This window comes from Pan troglodytes, chromosome 16 (assembly GCF_028858775.2).
Source record: "Pan troglodytes isolate AG18354 chromosome 16, NHGRI_mPanTro3-v2.0_pri, whole genome shotgun sequence".
Classification (NCBI taxonomy): Eukaryota; Metazoa; Chordata; class Mammalia; order Primates; family Hominidae; genus Pan; species Pan troglodytes.
In genome coordinates, this window is record NC_072414.2 from 86,241,227 (window position 1) to 86,258,186 (window position 16,960).

At 37.4% G+C, this 16,960-nt stretch overlaps 1 protein-coding gene across 20 annotated transcripts in view; it reads left to right on the forward strand.

Moving 5' to 3' along the window:
• Positions 1–16,960, forward strand: part of MCTP2 (multiple C2 and transmembrane domain containing 2) — a 254,545-nt gene that overhangs the window by 213,530 nt on the left and 24,055 nt on the right. For 11 of the 20 annotated variants that reach the window (XR_010151516.1, XM_016927477.4, XM_016927474.4 and 8 more), the window contains 2 exons: positions 640–762; positions 3,388–3,429. The exons of 5 other annotated variants lie outside the window; for them this stretch is intronic. Coding sequence is in view for 13 of the 15 variants with exons in the window: in XM_016927477.4 (XP_016782966.2) it covers positions 640–762; positions 3,388–3,429 (165 nt within the window). In the remaining 2 variants the exon portion in view is untranslated. Of the gene's footprint in view, positions 1–639; positions 763–3,387; positions 3,430–15,316; positions 16,289–16,960 lie in introns of those variants that run through there. 4 more of the 20 variants (XR_010151517.1, XM_063794359.1, XM_063794358.1 and 1 more) reach the window with 2 other exon arrangements.

Consider the following 16,960-nt stretch of genomic DNA (forward strand, 5'->3'; position numbering starts at 1 on the left):
CATGTCTCTGGTAACCATTGCAGCATAGGCAGTTGGACTCAGTCTCAAATTCTCACTTGCCTTTCTATGTGAGGAGTCACAAATTTCAGAGGTTGACAGAAATTGGGCAGCTAAGGGAATACCTTTTCTGATGTAGACAATGCCAGCCAATCATTTTCTTGTGTCCATATAGTCTCGAAATTGGTAGATTTTAAGCACTTTAACAAAAGTTTGGAAATCCAAAGTCTTTCTCTGAAATATTTGGATTTTTCAATATTGGCAGCCAACTGAAAAAGTAATGGCTCTTTCCTGTTCAAATAAACCTCACTTTTGGCAAAATTTGGCCTCTGGCCTGCGTCTTTGTGACCTTGGACTTTTTCCATACTACTTTCCATAAATTCTGGCACACTAAAATCCATGGGCTTTTCAGGTATGAAGCCACTGTATCTGTCTATTCCAGAGTGTGACTAATCAGCTCTTTCTATGCTACCAGTTCTAAAAATGAGTTGATCATTGTGTGTGTGCGTACCTGTTTGGAAATGTTTCTGAATGTGACTAGAAAGAGTCCAATTGAATCTCCTTACATCAATGAGTAGGAATTTGATTGCTCCCCTAGTGTTTTATCAAGCAGTCGTGTATTCTTATTTGTCTTTCAATCAGGTATTTTTGATCACTGTCTGGAACTTTGAACTATATATGATCCCCTTGGCATTGTTGCTGATCTTTGTCTACAATTTCATCAGACCTGTGAAAGGCAAGGTCAGCAGCATCCAGGACAGCCAGGTAAGCAAGGATTCGGAGTTCTGACATTTGACTGCCGAGAAACGTGTTAACAACAAACTACCACCACCACCAAATCGTGGCCCAAGTCCATTTCGTTTGAGGTGTAAGGAGCAGCCCTGCAAAGGCACTCATTTTGCAGTGGAGGTCTTCTATCACGAATAATCTGGAGTCTTCTTTCTGTGGCATCTTACCTTCCTGAGTCTTGGCCTGCATGAGGGGAGCCTCTGGTTCATGGTTATCATTTCCATGCTGGTAGCACATGTCTGTGTGCTTATCTGATTCTCTGTAGAGTTCCTGTGAACAACCTCCTCAGTCACTAGCGAGAAACCTTTGCTGGCTCTGTGGGCCATTGCTGGGCATGCAGAGAGCTCTGCGGGGCTAACTCCGGCCTTTCCATGAAGGTATCTTATGCAATGTTCTCTCTGGCTTGAAGGCTCAGGAGATTCCCAGAGGCTTGTCAACTCCCAGGGCAATCAGAGAGTGGGTGGGCTTAGATCCATCTATTTGCAGGTGCCCACATTTGTCTGGAAATTCCCAAACTTCCTGTCCTGTTGAAGAAAGCAAGACCCTTTCTCAAAGACATCTCTCCGCATCTACTCATCTCACTTCCACTCTGACTCTCCTGCTCCTGGCCCCCTCATTGCACCCCATAAGATCTTTTTCTGCTCTGCTCTAGGTGGCCAGGAACTTGTATTTGTAGGCTTTTTTTTTTTTACGATGTAATCTAGGCATTCCAGCTTCAAGAACCAAGTTTTTAAAACAAAAATCTAAAGTCCTAAGACTTGATTAATTTTCTTTCTAGATGGATCACCTTCACTTTGGTTTCCCAAGAGTCAATCAAATCCTGACTGTTTTTATTTTTCCTTATGTCCTCATAATGGATTTAAGGGAGGTTTCTGGTTTCACTTAGGAAGGAAGGTGGGGAAAATGAGTATTGTAGCAAGAGGAAAAACCTCAGGCAATTTCAAAATTCGATTCTGTTTGATTTTAATTATTTAATGCAATAGGCATGAACACATATCAGTGAGAAAATAGAACCAGCTAATAAATGAATGGCTTTAATAGATCCATTTAAGGACTAGGTTTCACAGAGTTATAGATAATGGAAATTTTTACAAAGAAACATCTCTGATATCTATGTTGTCAACTAACATTTTTACAATGTTTACGCAGGTTTTATGTTGCCCACTGTGTATATATGTTTATAGTATGAGCATATGTGTGCATGTGAGAGCATGTACATATACTGGCATACATGTGTATATTAATATACCTATATGCACATAAGTGTGTATGTGTGTATAAAGCCTTTATTTATAAAACATTGAAAATAATTACCTAATTTAGTTCGATAACACAACTATGAGGGAGGCAAGAACTATTTTCATTTTATGTCTTATGAAACTACAGTGCATAGTGACGAAGTGATTTGCCTAAAGTCACAAAGCAAAAACTACTGGAACCATGTCCCAAGCTAAAGACTTCTCCTAATTATAGCGTTTTTTCCTCCCATAGCCTGTTTTCATTACCTTCCTGTCTATCCATTGGCTTTCATGAGACATGTTTGCTGCCAGTTGTGAATAGGTTAGTTCCCCAGAGGACCCATGAGTACCACACAAACTGCTAGCTGAATCTTGTGAGAATTCTAGGAGGTAGGGCTATACCGGCCCTGAAGAAATTTCTTGATGACTGCTCAGTGGTTTTATGGAATGTAGCAGAGTATTCTCTGGATACTTTAGAGTTACTCCCTTTTAAGAGCATGATATTGACAATTCTTTTTACTAGTGGAACAGTGACATCTGAACAGCGTGCCTGACCTTTGCAAGGTTAAGCAGAAATGCAAGTGTTGAAGCTGAAAATAGACCGTGTTGTCTAACACTGAGCTTTCTTTCCAAACTACTGACCCTATTTGATTGTGTACCAACAGATATTAGTTTTTAAACATTGCAGTGCTATGATCAAACTCTGGCCATTAAATAGCCAAGATTTTTATATTCATCTAAACAAGACCATTAGCAGTACAGCTGGTGCTGTGGCACCTGAGCTAAAGCCAGGCACCCTTAAGTCCAGATCTGAGCCTTGAGTTTCCTTCCCTCACCTGCCCCTTCTAACCCTAAACCCAGGGCAAAATAATAATGCCACAGAGAAACCTGTAACTTATTCTTAAGATTGATTATATTCAGACTAATGCATTTTATACTGTCTAATGTTTCAGTAATGGCCCCAAAGGGAGAGAGCAGTCATTATAACAATGAGCCCAGCACTAGTGGAGTATGGTATTCTCAGCCTTAACGTAGCAGTTGGTTCATTTGTCAGAATAAGAACAACACTGTTTACAGAAAGTACAACTCAGCAATGCATTTTTAAAGCTGGATGCCTTCCAAGGGCACTGGCCTAATAGCTTTATTTATAGTCAACGGTTTTATGTAGATTATGCATATTGTTTAGTGTCCTACCACAGTGTCCCTGAACTTTAAAAGAGTTATTTTTTAAGAGGTTATAATGCATTTCAAAAATAGAAATGCTTGAAGTCTGTAGGCAAGCTTTAAAATGTGTCTGAGTTTAATTTGCATTTGTTAATTTCGGTTGATGTTTCTATAAACACGTTGTGGGATTTCCTTTCAGGAGAGCACAGACGTAGATGACGAGGATGATGAAGATGACAAGGTGCGTATGTTCAAGAAAGAACACAAAAAAAAAACACTAGTGTTGTCAACAGATAGCATTCCTTCAGGTTGAGTCTCTCTCCTCTCTTTTTTTTTTTTATATTATAGAGTTACCAGTATAGTAATATTATTGTAACTTTTTAAAAGGATATCCCTTTTTAAGATTTTTAAAAATGAGGTTGAGAAGGGTAAAATAGAAGGAATAATTGAAATGTTATAAAAAGCATAACTATAGGAGGCCTTTCATTGGATGCAAGCCAAGATTAGCCTTCCCCTTTATAGATAAAAGGTAGCCTGGGAAGTCAAAAGTAAATCAAGTGAAATTGCTGCTTCTTTAGGTTCATGTCTGCACTCTGTGGGGTGGTCACCCACTTCCGTGCCTGTCATTTTCCCAGCTGTTCCTGGCAGCGTTTTCAGCTATATGTCTGTGTACATCTGTCCTTTTCCTTCTCCTGGGAGAATCTCTCAAATCTGCTGCTTTTGTTGTCATTACGCTTTCAGACAAACCTTCTGGAATAAAATGAAACAAGTGAAATGCCAAATGAGATGCTACTAGCTTAATGGACTTCCAGTCCCCTTCACCTGTGGGTATCTGGGGCGAGGGATGGTAACATGTAGGAAGCTTGTGCAGAGGAAAGGGCAAAAGGGGAAACCTTGAGAGTAAGTATCCAGTGTAAATGCCCATTGAATAGAATTGTATTCGAAGACACTGGCTCTGTGATACAAAAAGCCTTAAAATTAATTGAGTGGACCAGATGGTTTTGCCCATTTGAAGCAAATGGGGTGGATTACAAAGTAAATCTTATTTGTTGTGTTAAGAGGATCATTAATAGCAAAATAATAAAATCAAGTATAATACTTTTAAAGGAAAATGACCTTTTTCAGAAAAGGGGTCACACAGATGCAAGTTTCTTATTGATGTCTTGATGTTAGCTAGCGGTTTCTGAGTGATTAAGTCATTGAATATTGTCAAAGGGAAGCTAAGTTAATAAGGTTTATAATGGGATATTTTACCAAAAAAAAAAAAAACCAGAAGTATTAATGAAATTATTTTAAACCTGTATGAGGTGATAACTGCAAGTCTAGGCCTCCTGTTCTTCAGACTGGCCAGCTATCAGGTGGGGGTTCCCACAACCCCTTTCTTGGATTCAACAAATTTCTAGAATGGCTCACAAAATTTAGGGAAATAGTTTCTTATATTTACTGATTATTATAAAGGACACAATTCAGGAACAGCCAAATGGAAGAAATGCACAGGGCAACGGATGGGGGAATGGGTGTGGAACTTCCACACCCTCTCTGGGCATACCCTAGAGCACCTCCATGTGTTCACCAACCCAGAAGCTTCCAGAAACGGTATTTTTGTTTCTATGAAGGTTTCATTACATAGGCATAATTGACTGAATGTTTGGGCATTGGTGTTTAAGTCAATCTCTGGCCCCCTCTTCCTTCCCTGCAGGTCAGGGCTGGGAGTACTGAAAGTTCTAACCATCTAATCATGGTTGATTCTCCTGGCCACCAGCTCCTCCATCATCAGAGGCTTTCCAAAAGTCTCCTCATTAGCAGAAAGTCAGGTGTGGTTGAAAGGGGCTTGTTATGAATAGCCAAAAGATGCTCTTCTCATCTCTCTTGCTCTGGAGCTATTTTAGGAACTGAGGACAAAACCAAATATTATAGCAAAAGATGTTCATATCTGTCTTATCACTTAGGAAACTCCAGGAATTTTAGGAGCTTTGTGCCAGGAACCAGGGACAAAGAACAAGCATACATTTCTTATTATATCATAACATCACATTAGGCAAAATTCTAAATATTTATAAACCAAGGCCTGGATGAAAGGAAGATTTCTTCCTGTTTGGCCAAGCCTGTTTAAATGAACCACCAGTAGAAGGGGATGTCCTTCCCCCTTTAGGAATAACGGTGACCATGTATCTTTGGCCCATCTAATAAAGGAGAGTATCCAACAAGAAGATGAATGGAAACATGGTATTCAGTGACTGGCAAGCAACAAAATCAGGTCATAGTCTAGACCAGTGGTTGTCAAGGTCTAGTCTACCACTGATGTACTTCAAGAGCTACCTGAAGGTCTGGAGAGACAGCCCTTTGGTCTGTGCTTTAAACCTTTCTGGGCAAAGATGACTGAAGAAAGAGTTGGAACAGCAGCATCCATAGGGATAAGCCTGGGAGCTGTTGCATTCATCTCAGCATGGCCCAAACCCATACCAGTTGTGCCAACCTGTCCCAAGTTGAGGGCGCTGGCATTAGGGTTCTCCTCCTTCCCTCCAGAAAAAGTTTATTCTTAACATGTTTTTATTATAGTATTTGAATAACACTTTTTAATAGACAAATATAACCATGGTGGTTTTGCTTTCCCAATTTTATATTTCTATGAAATCTTCTAGAGCAATAAATCTAAAATGATATTTTGACTTCTGTTTATGCCTCTTCTGCTTAACACAACCCTTCTATTGTTAGGAAAGGCTGGTGAATTTTTCCATCCTTGTCCATCTCTTTTCATTCTTCCTTCTGTAAGGGATTTGTAAACTAAAGGGATCTTCAACTTTCAGACTTTTTGAGTGCACACACACATATGTATTACGACACTTGGTTTCTTCTCTGTGCAGATCAGCTTCTACCACCGAGATGTGCTTGTCATAGACCAGGACATACAGTCACTGGGTGACTCCCCGTCATAGTGAGCTGGAAGAAAGGTCTACTCACTGAGCCCTTCTGGCTTCTGTTGTGTGTTAGACATGACAGACCATGCTTCTGGGAACTGTAACACACTCAGTGAGAGATGAACTGTTTACAAATTATAAACACACAGCCATTTTGTTCAAAACCAGAAGAGGAGAGAAACTTCTTTCTACCCAAACCATCCATCTTGAAGGTGACACTCTTTAATTGCCAGTGCTCCTTCCCACCAAATACCATCACGGACGACTGTGGAAGATAAAAGCGTGCCGGGGCCTGTTGGCACAACTTCCTCAGGAGATGAATGCTTTGCCATGTTCTGCCTGTCTCTGATGCACAGACCAGGACACTGTCTGGGGTCTGTCATTCTTTTATTGTCTGGAACAGGGATTGTTGTAAAATGACATCACTGTAACCCCTTGTTCCTTAGCATTGTGAAAAGTTCATGGTAGTAACTTGTATTAGAAACCAGATTAGACTTCACAATTTTGCCTTTTCTTTTGCAGACTTTCAGGGATAACATAGAACTTTCAGGTAACTAGGTTTTTGCCTTGTAGGAGATGAAATGTACAAGCTAAACTTTGAAGAGAGGAAATCCTCTTTTCTAATACCTGATGGCGCATGTAAGAAATTGCTTGTTACAAGTCTAGTTTTCTAGGGACTCCAGAAGAAACAGATAATAGCTAAGTTCAGCCAACAGCAATCAGTTGACATTTCCTATTCGTATTAGATTCGATATGTGGAATCCTTCCATGTGGACCTTATTTGTATGGATGGATTACAATGAAAATTGCATTAATTTTCTACACAGTAAAGGTCAGTAATTGAAGCATGAACCAAGAAACTATTGTGTAAAATGCTGTATCCCATACTTAGGAAAGGTCAAGCAAGACAATAATATCTTGTTTTCATTACAGAAGGTATAAATACTTGCACTAGAGTTTCTTTCTTTTTCCAGCCCAACAATCACTTACATAGAATATTTCAGCATTTTCTATTAACATCAGGAAGAAGGAATCATAAGGGCATGTAATAAAAGAAAAAAAGCCCTGCTTAATGCTATCAAAAAGAAACTGCGCTCCAAGGCTTGCATTGTGGGTTGGTTTGTTCATAACTAGGTTGTCAGAAACAGGACTTGAATGATCTGTCCTTTTAGCATCTTCAATGAGGTCACAATTGCCTGACAGTGTTTATGAAAAACAATATGACCCTTTTATATCAGTTGTAGATGAAAAACAGATATGGACATTTTCCTTTAAGAAAATAAGAAACATCTAATCCATTTTTGTTGATTGATTGAGGAGCATATTATAATGGAAGGATACAAATGGGTATTGTATCTATATTCTATTTTCACAAATTAGTTCGTCATCATTAAAATTTAAGTACAGTTTAAACCATTAATTTCAGTGTTTAAAATGATTTTCCATCCTCTAAGTTGATTAGTCAGTCCCTTCCTCATTACCCAGACAGGGCCTTCTTAGTGGGAGAAGCACATGGCATGTATCTAGAAGGAGTTCTCACTGTGAATTAACCTGTAGAGTCCTTTGGATGATGTGGTTAAGTCCACTGTGCCTCATTCCCTGTGTTTCCTTGTGCCAGAAAGAGAGAGGAGATGATCTATCATATCCTAACCAGAGAAAACTGATGTTCATAGAGGAGGGCTTCTTAACAATCTGACAATGAGAGTAGTTTTGTCTATAATTCATTTGTGTGTGTGTGTGTGTGTGTGTGTGTGTGTGTGTGTGTGTTTGTTTTTTGAGACAGAGTTTCACCCTGTTGCCCGGGCAGGAGTGCAGTGGTGCCATTTCGGCTCAGTGCAATCTCTGCCTCCCAAGTTCAAGTGATTCTCGTGCCTCCGCCTCTGGAGTAGTTGAGACTACAGCCATGTGCCACCACACTGCATTAGAGATAGGGTTTTACCACGTCGGCCAGGCTGGTCTGAAACTCCTGGCCTCATGTGATCTGCCCACCATGGCCTCCCAAAGTTCTGGGATTACAGGCATGAGCCACCATGACCGGCCTGTTTGCGCTTTCTTAAGAATGTCTAAAACAGTAAATTGGTTAGATTAGTAATTTTTTAAACTATGACATAAGCAGGGATATTTAACAATGATAAAGTGTTGTATTTTTAAGAAAATAAAAAGCCAGAGAGTATCTTTGAATGGTTAACAATAGTTGAATGTGCACACACTCACCTTCAGGGATATACAATTTATACACAGGGCATGTTGTAAAAGACCTGCTTATGGCTAACTTTCAGGGGAATAAAGTGCATGGGAATTCTAATTTGAGTCCTTTTAATTTGATTTAATATGGTTTTTAGTGATGAAGTGACTTAATTGCTAACATTTTTATCATACCATCTTTCAAGCCTTTTATAGTGAAATGGATTCCAGCCAATTCTTAATTATCAGTTTATGCGTGTTTTGGATGAGAGGGGGTTGCCTTCCCAATTTCCTGTAGTCCGCTGGCAAATCAACTTGCTTAAATATTCTTTTTAAAAATCAAACTCTCATTCTTAAAAATGTTTTGACTTGATAACCTTTAGAAGTCATCCAGAAATATTATCAGTCTGGCCTTCTGGAACCTTATTCAGAGCATCCTACTTGTTATCAAGCTCACTAATATTCCTAGTACAAGTAGATCTTTCTGATTTCTATTCTAAGGATTGTAGTAGATTATTCTCAAATATTATGAAATGTGATATGCCAGACTCAATTAGATGAATTACCTGTCCTTCTCTTAGCGAATGTGCATTGTCTGACCAAATTTCGTCAGAGGTGCTGATTTTTTTGTAGTCTATGTAGATTGAGTATCCCTAATCTAAATACTTGAAATCCAAAATGCCCCCAAATTTGAAACTTTTTGAGCTCTAATTATCAAAGGAAATGCTCATTGGAGCATTTTGGGTTTCTAATTTTTAAATTAGGAATGATCAGCCAGCATGATGCATGTATTCCCAAATCCCAAAACAATCTGAAATCCAGAACACTTCTGGTCCCAAGCATTTTGGATAAAGGATACTCAACCTGTATTGCATCTAGATATTTCATTTCCCGTTGCTTAGAATTGTCACATCATGAGAAGGTAGAAGACATTGGACATTGCATCCTGATTATCCACAAGTGATTGGTTTTCTGAAAATAGTAGCTATGTCTTTTGTATTTAAAAATAAATCTGATTGAGACCATCCTGGCCAACATGGTGAAACCCCATCTCTACTAAAAATACAAAAATTATCTGGGCATGGTGGCGCACACCTGTAGTCCCAGCTACTCGGGAGGCTGAGGCAGGAGAATTGCTTGAACTGGGAGGCGGAGGTTGCAGTGAGCCGAGATCGTGCCACTGAATTCCAGCCTGGTGACAGAGCGAGACTCCATCTCAAAATAAATAAATAAATCCCTGATCTGTTTTACTGTGACTCACCCAATTATCCAATGAGTTTATGAGATAATTGATAGAAAGGGGGGATATCACTTTTTTCTTCAAGGGAAAAGTAATCACTGGAATAAAGTAGTAAACAAGAATAATAAATTAAAACAAGGCCATTTCAAGTAAGAATTATTTAAGCAATTAGATTTATGAAAATATTAATATTTTAATTTGCAGGCTGCTTTTATGTGCAGGAGCTCATTCAGTACTCAAAACAAAATATTAAGTTATATAGTATGTTCCCTTGTCTACAAATGAACAAACCAAGGCTAAGAGAACTTCTGTAACTTATATGAGATTTCTCAGCCAGGATAGTGGCAAACACTCAAACCCATCTCTTCTGGTCTAAATCTTATTTTTGACCATGCTCCGTTATTGTGAAGGAAACCTGTCATTAATTTATTGGTTCATTTTTCTGCATTATTTTGCCAATGTTTATTGATGTCTTTGTACCAAAGCCTCTGTGAATACAAAAATTACAACCATAAACAAGGTGCTCATAGTAAACAACCCCAGTTCCCTAAGACTTCTGCTTTCATCAAGGTTTGTAATGTTGTTGTAGATGCTATGTTGGGAAACAGAGGAGAAATGCTAGGTGAGGCAGGACTGCTAAAAGGTGATGTTTGAGCTGAATCTTAATAATAATTTTTTAACTTGTTCCATTGCTGAATCACACAAATATTTTATCTTATACCCACTCCTTTACTGTACCTGGGAGAAAACTAAAGGATTCACACAGCTAAACCAGCAACTGCCACCCCTGGTATATTTATCTACAGTAGTTACAGTTATAGAAAACCATTAGCCTTGTTTACCTTGTGGTGGCTTGGTGTTCTGTCACTTAGTGCAGAGAGACTTTTAATGAAATCAATCTTTCAAGGATCTAGGTTCCAAATATTTTTTTCCCTAATCTGTTGCCAATTTTTCAGTTGTATTTTATGAGTATCTTCCTATTGAGCTGACTGTGTATTCCTTTTACTTTTTCAACCCTATTATTTGATACTAGATGATATTCATGTTGCAGGCCACAAAAAAAAAAAAGTGTTGGTAAATACCAGTGCAGTAAGTGCTTTATGTAATGAACAGATAGAGCAATATAAAACCACTTAGAAATGATATTGATTCAAAATCCAAATACTATTTTATATTCATTTCCCAAAGCAAAAGAACTACTTGAGAAAGAAGTACACTCCAGAAAGAGTACAGATCTCCCCACTCCATTTTAATAGCACGAGCTGTGGAGTTGACTCTGTGTGTGTGTGTGTGTGTGTGTGTGTGCGTGCACGCGCACGTGTGCGTCTGCATCCCTGCATGCCCACAAAATGCCTCATGGGAAGAAATTCTAAATGACAGTTCCTGGTGCATTGCTGGGATTCCCGAAGAATAATTTTTAATTTCATGTATCAGAAATATTGCTGCTTGTTCTTTGTTATGACAGATGCTAAGCTTTTTTTCATGCTAAATGCCACTCAATCTATTTCTAATGTTTATAATTCTTCAAGTTTTCAAATTATAGGCTTTTAATATTCAGTGGGATGAAACAGACCAAACATATTCTTATTTAAAGTCTAAAGGTATATTTTTGCATCTTTAGACTAGATGATTGAAATTACTGGGAGGATTTTGAGATAAAAATTTTTGCATTAATCTCTTCTGAGAATTCTGTTCAACCCAAATACTACTGTTTTTAAGCATTTCAAAAGGATTTTTTCCTGACATGGTCAATTTTCAGGACTTTGGCTCCAATTTTGCTTAGGGAATTAATAGAGAAATGAGAAGTTTTCTAAATCAGAACATGTAGGAGAGATTTAAAGTAACACCCTGATTATGTAATTAATTCTTAGTTGTAAATTCATTTTGATGGTGTTAGTTCTCTGCCAGAGGCTCGAAGCTAGTTTATTGCACCTACGGTGCTATACTCATTGGAGACCCAACGCCAACAAGGCCTTAAGAAAGGAAAGATTTGCCCTGATTTTTAAAATTTTTTTTCTTTTTTAAAAAAGAACAATTGTGTTACAACACAGACACATTATTTGTTCTTAGTTCTGCTTACAAAAGTTAGCAAAAATACTCAATCCTTTTAACATTTTATAAATGAATAGTGAAAAATGGTGGGCTTGTACTCATCTTCATATGATATATATTTTTAGGTTACCAAGTTAGTTTATTTTTCTCACAATGAATGCTCTTCTTTTTTATTGTGTGTTTAAAAAAAAACAAGGAAACCTTATGAAATTTGAAAAATTCCATGCTTTCATCTCTTCATTATTTGGTGATGCAGGCTTGCTCACAAAGTAGACCCCTAAAGCATGTGAATTTTACTTATGCCTCCACATTTTTTCACATTTGTAATGAGAAGTGATACCCCTCTTTTTCAAATATAGGAATCTAAAACTATGTATTTAGCCACAATAATCTTGTTCATTTATTTAATCACACCAGTGGCCTTCACTATTTTTATTACACATTTCCCTCTGTAAATTGGAAGCCTTATATGTTAAGGGAAAATAGAAGCACATGTGACAGCAGTTCTGTCTTTCTGAATGAATCACTGTTACTCTTCCTAGGCAGTTTGGTAGCAACAGCAGATGTAATGTTGTGTTTGCTAAACTGTGTTATCACCACATTCCCTGGTTCAATCTGAAACGTGTAAATAAAGCCAGCATGATACAGATGGAACTGCAGACGATCTTTCATACAACTCAGGGCAACATGAGTAGACTTGTCCTGGAAGATCATTTTCTTTGAAACTTAAATTAACCCCAGTATTCTTTAAACTAGACAAAAGGTTGTTCCTTCTTTTGTAGCTTTGCCTTCTTGAAGGGAAGGAACTGGTGTTTATGAAGCACCTGGAATATGCTAGGTACTTTACATATGTGATAATATTTAATTTTCTCCACACTCCAATCAGAGTAATGACAATGATCTACATTTTCCAAATATTGAACTTGAAATTCAGAAAGGGTAAAGAACTTGCCATGGTCACCAAGCTAGTAGATGTCAGGACCAGAGTTGAACCCCATTCTCTGACTCCATGGTCTGCTGTATATAACATCATTTAACTTCCCTGGACTTCAGTTCCCTATACATGGAAATACTAATACTAAAGGCTATGTAATACATCCTGTGATATGTCCATTGGTATATTGCTAGATATAAAGAGAAAAGACCCATAAAATCAATAGCATCTTGTTTTAAAAGAGAAATTTTGCAGTACAGAGAGTGAAAAGAGCATTTGCTATTAGGATGATTAAAATTATAGAGGTACAATGCAAATTGAGAGAACAAAGACAGTAGTCAGCATAGACTGGAATCCTTAGGAAGAGGATTCACAAAAGCCATCAAGCTTGAGTTGGGCCTTCCAGTCATTCTTCTATAAGGCCTGGAATCTTCTCTCCAACCGCAAGCATTTGCTTATTTCTTGGGTTGATGTAAATAATTACTTAATACTACTATAAACCTGATAAACTATTTTTTTCCTGGATCCATTTATTTCTCCATCAAACAAGTACTGTAGCAACACTGAGGATGGACCCACCACAGTTGTTGGTGCTGAGAACACAGGATCGGATAAAACAGCCGGGTCTTATCTGTTGATCCCCCAGTTCAAGCAGGGTATAGCCAAAAAGAGGGTAATGGAAGATATTAATGAAGCATCCAAGCTACAAAAATATAATCTTCTTGTAGCATAGAAGCTACCGTACCTTGATAAAAACACATTATCCAAAGGCCGTTTTTAAAGCCTTTCAGAGAGCAAAAACTACATTTACCGCTAATCATAAAGATACCTGAGCTCAGATGGAAATTTTCCCTGTCTCACATGAGTAGCAAATGCATTTTAAGGAAGGGGTGGAAACACGTGAAAAAACTTTGTTTTGTTTTGTTGTTTTCTCCCTGTCTAGAAGATACTCTGGAAATAACTGATTCTTTTCTTTACTGAAGAATTTTAGGAAAAAGTGATTCAGGTTTACCACAGGTCCCAGTTTTCCCAGAAAGTTTTCATTTACTAATTATCCTCATTTTTAAACTATTGTATTTAATATTTCCACTATAATAAGGTGGGATGTGTTGCTTAGGCTTTCAATTTAAGCTTTCAGCTGTTTCTGTAGTCATTACTGGTAGCCCATGAGATGCATGCACTGTGACCAGAGTTCTCAAAGACTAACACCAGGTTAACTCTAACAACCAGGAATGACCCATCTCTATTTTCCTGACTCTCTTCAGGGCCTGAGTGACTAACATCCAGCTTTAAAGGAAAGCTTTTGCATGGTCCATAATAAAACAAACTGCTCTCAGATGAGCTAATCCCTTCTTGCTTCAGGCAGTCGTAGAAAGCATGTGATGTCTACCGGCCCATTAAGCTGTGGCCACTGCCAGGGCCTGTAAGATTCAGGAAGCTTTCAAACTGCCTATTCAGAATGGTTAGTAAGGGAGATGAGAAATGATAGGGTAGGTGTATGTTAAATATTTGCATAATTTAAGCCTTCCTGCTAACAGAATAAAAAGTAGTCTGAACACTCTTAGAATATACTATTTTACTCATTGTAGTGAGTAAATGTGCACTTATCTTTTTTACTTTTTCAATATGTAAATAAAAACACAAAGATTACATATTTAATGAATAATCATGTACAGATAGTACATTTCTTAAGACAGTTGTTGATAAATGTTTACATTTCTTGTCTACCCTGGGGCCTTGACTTGATCATGTCACTGACATTTGTAAATCTAAGTCATAAACCTGCCAAAGAAGCCTCAACAGCTACTTTAAGAGGAAGTATCTAAGAAAATCATTTCTGAAAACATTATTTTAATGCATACAGCTAAAAATGCATGTTGATATATCTCTCTGTGGAGCATGACTTTTCATTTAGATCAAATGGCTATTTCTTCCACATTAATTTATATCATTTTCCACTTCAAGATTTCATCGTACATATATGAAAAATGACCAAGTAGCTGTTAATCTTCCTGCCAAAGGATGCAAACACAATATCAGAGAACTTTGTGAAATTATTTTCATTTTTTTACCTAATATATGAAAACAAAGCTTTTGCAAGTTAACTCTACAAATACTGTAATTTCTAACATCAGCAATGCCACTATAAATTTAAACATTTAGTATTGAGAATCATTTAACTTTATAATGATAATATGAATGCAAATTTTGATGGAGCAAATATTACAACTAATAAGATATTCTTCCAAAATGAAGAAATATGAGGCAGAAATGTACTTGGTGTTGGCTGTGATGCACTAATTATTCATAATTGCATCCAGACAAGCGATAATGTTCCACCACTTGCAAAGTTGTAGTGTCCACACTTACGATATTTGTATATACACAGTTGGGATATCAACAAGGTTGTGTGATAAAGATACATCACATATAAAAATAAACATTGGCATGGCAGTATGCACTTTCTCTTCTTTACCCGTCATCATTTTAGGAAGGTTTGAACCTTCGAAGATATCTCAGTTAACTTAAACATTCTCCAAAATTGGACTCTTTTGTGGGAAAAAAAAAACCCTAAATTATGGTCATAATCAGTTGGAAAGTTTTATTCAAAATGTTTTATGACTGAAGTACTAACTTCATTTTTGGAAGCTTTTTCTGAATGGAAGTGAATTTTTTTTTTTTTAATGGCCAAAAAACACTTTATTTTTCTACAAAAGCAACATATAAAAGGTCAAATGTTATGTATGATTCCATTTTTAAATTCTGAAGTTATACTTTAGGTTATTTTTATTATTATTAGGTGGAGTCTCGCTCTGTGGCCCAGACTGGAGTACAGTGCCGTGATCTTGCCTCACCGCAACCTCTGCCTCCCAGGTTCAAGCGATTCTCCTGCCTCAGCCTCCCTAGTAGCTGGGATTACAGGCATGTGCCACCACAACAGACTAATGTTTTGTATTTTTAGTAGAGACGGGGTTTTACCATGTTGGCAAGGCTGGTCTCAAACTCCCAACCTCAAGTGATCTGCCCGCCATGGCCTCCCAAATTACTGGGATTGCAGGCATGAGCCACCACTCCCTGCCTAGATTATTTTAATTTATGGGAAGAATCCTTGTGATTTTTAATACAAGAAATATACATTCTGACCATTAATGGAAAGAAATTTAGAAGGCATTTACTTTTCAGCATACATTTTGTTAAATGTTCTAACATATTGTCTTGAAAAAATGTTTGACAGGAAAAGTTCCTGTGAATGAATACAAAAGTACAGTGCCTTTGAAAATATTTGGGATGAAGTATATACAGATTTCAAAATTTTAAAAATTGATTGAGAATATTGTCCATGTACCACATTTTTGTTGTGAGTTTTCAGGGTACCTAAGTGCTCGTAGACAGTGTTCTTTCTATTGTATTTTTTTTTAGACGGAGTCTCGCTCTGTCGCCAGGCTCGAGTGCAGTGGCGCCATCTGGGCTCACTGCAACCTCTGACTCCCTGGTTCAAGTGATTATCCTGCCTCAGCTTGGACTGCAAGCACGCGCCACCATGCCCAGCTAATTTTTGTATTTTTTAGTAGAGACTGGGCTTCACCATGTTGGTCAGAATGGTCTCCATCTCCTGACCTCGTTATCTGCCTGCCTTGGCCTCTCAAAGTGCTGGGCTTACAGGTGTGAGCCACCATGCCCAGCTTCAGAAAGTATTATTAAAAGTATGGTCTACAGTGGAGTCAATTAAGGTGTCAATTTAATGACACCTCTGAAGGTGATTAATAACAATTTTGTGAAATATTAGAAATAAAAAGATGCCATTAAAAAGTACATTCTTTTGAAAAGTAATCCTGACATGGGTATATAGACAGTTGTAGCTAGTAACTGACTAAAATATGTGAATATATATCACAAATAATCATTCTTCATGTGTCATTTTTAAATATCCAGATGATCAAATTTATTTTAATGCACAAAAATCTATTTTTTATTTAAAAATAATGTATTTGTGAAATAAAAATGGAATAGTTTTATAGGTCCAATATAATAAAACCAAGTTATCAGTCATCAACAATCAAAAATTAATTGTTTACTTCTACTCTTAAAAGTATTAACAAGTCCAGATGATAAGTTATTCTGTTATTCAAGATATAGTAAGACTCTTTAGCCTAGTCTTTGGATATTTAATACTCCAAACATCAAATTCATTATAAAGTAACAGGACTCATGAGCATCGTTATTTTGGCATACTAACTCATGCTTTCTTCACAACCAGAACCTCACTATTTGGGTGTTTCATAGGGAAAAAAAATTAGACAGTTGAAATAGGAAGTTTTTATTAAATCGAATGACATGGAAACTTGAGTCATTTTCCAAGAAATTGTTTTGACCTAAACTGGATGCTGCCGAAAAGAGGAAGCCACTTTTGGCCTTTGGGTCAAATTCCCTCATGCTTTCAAAT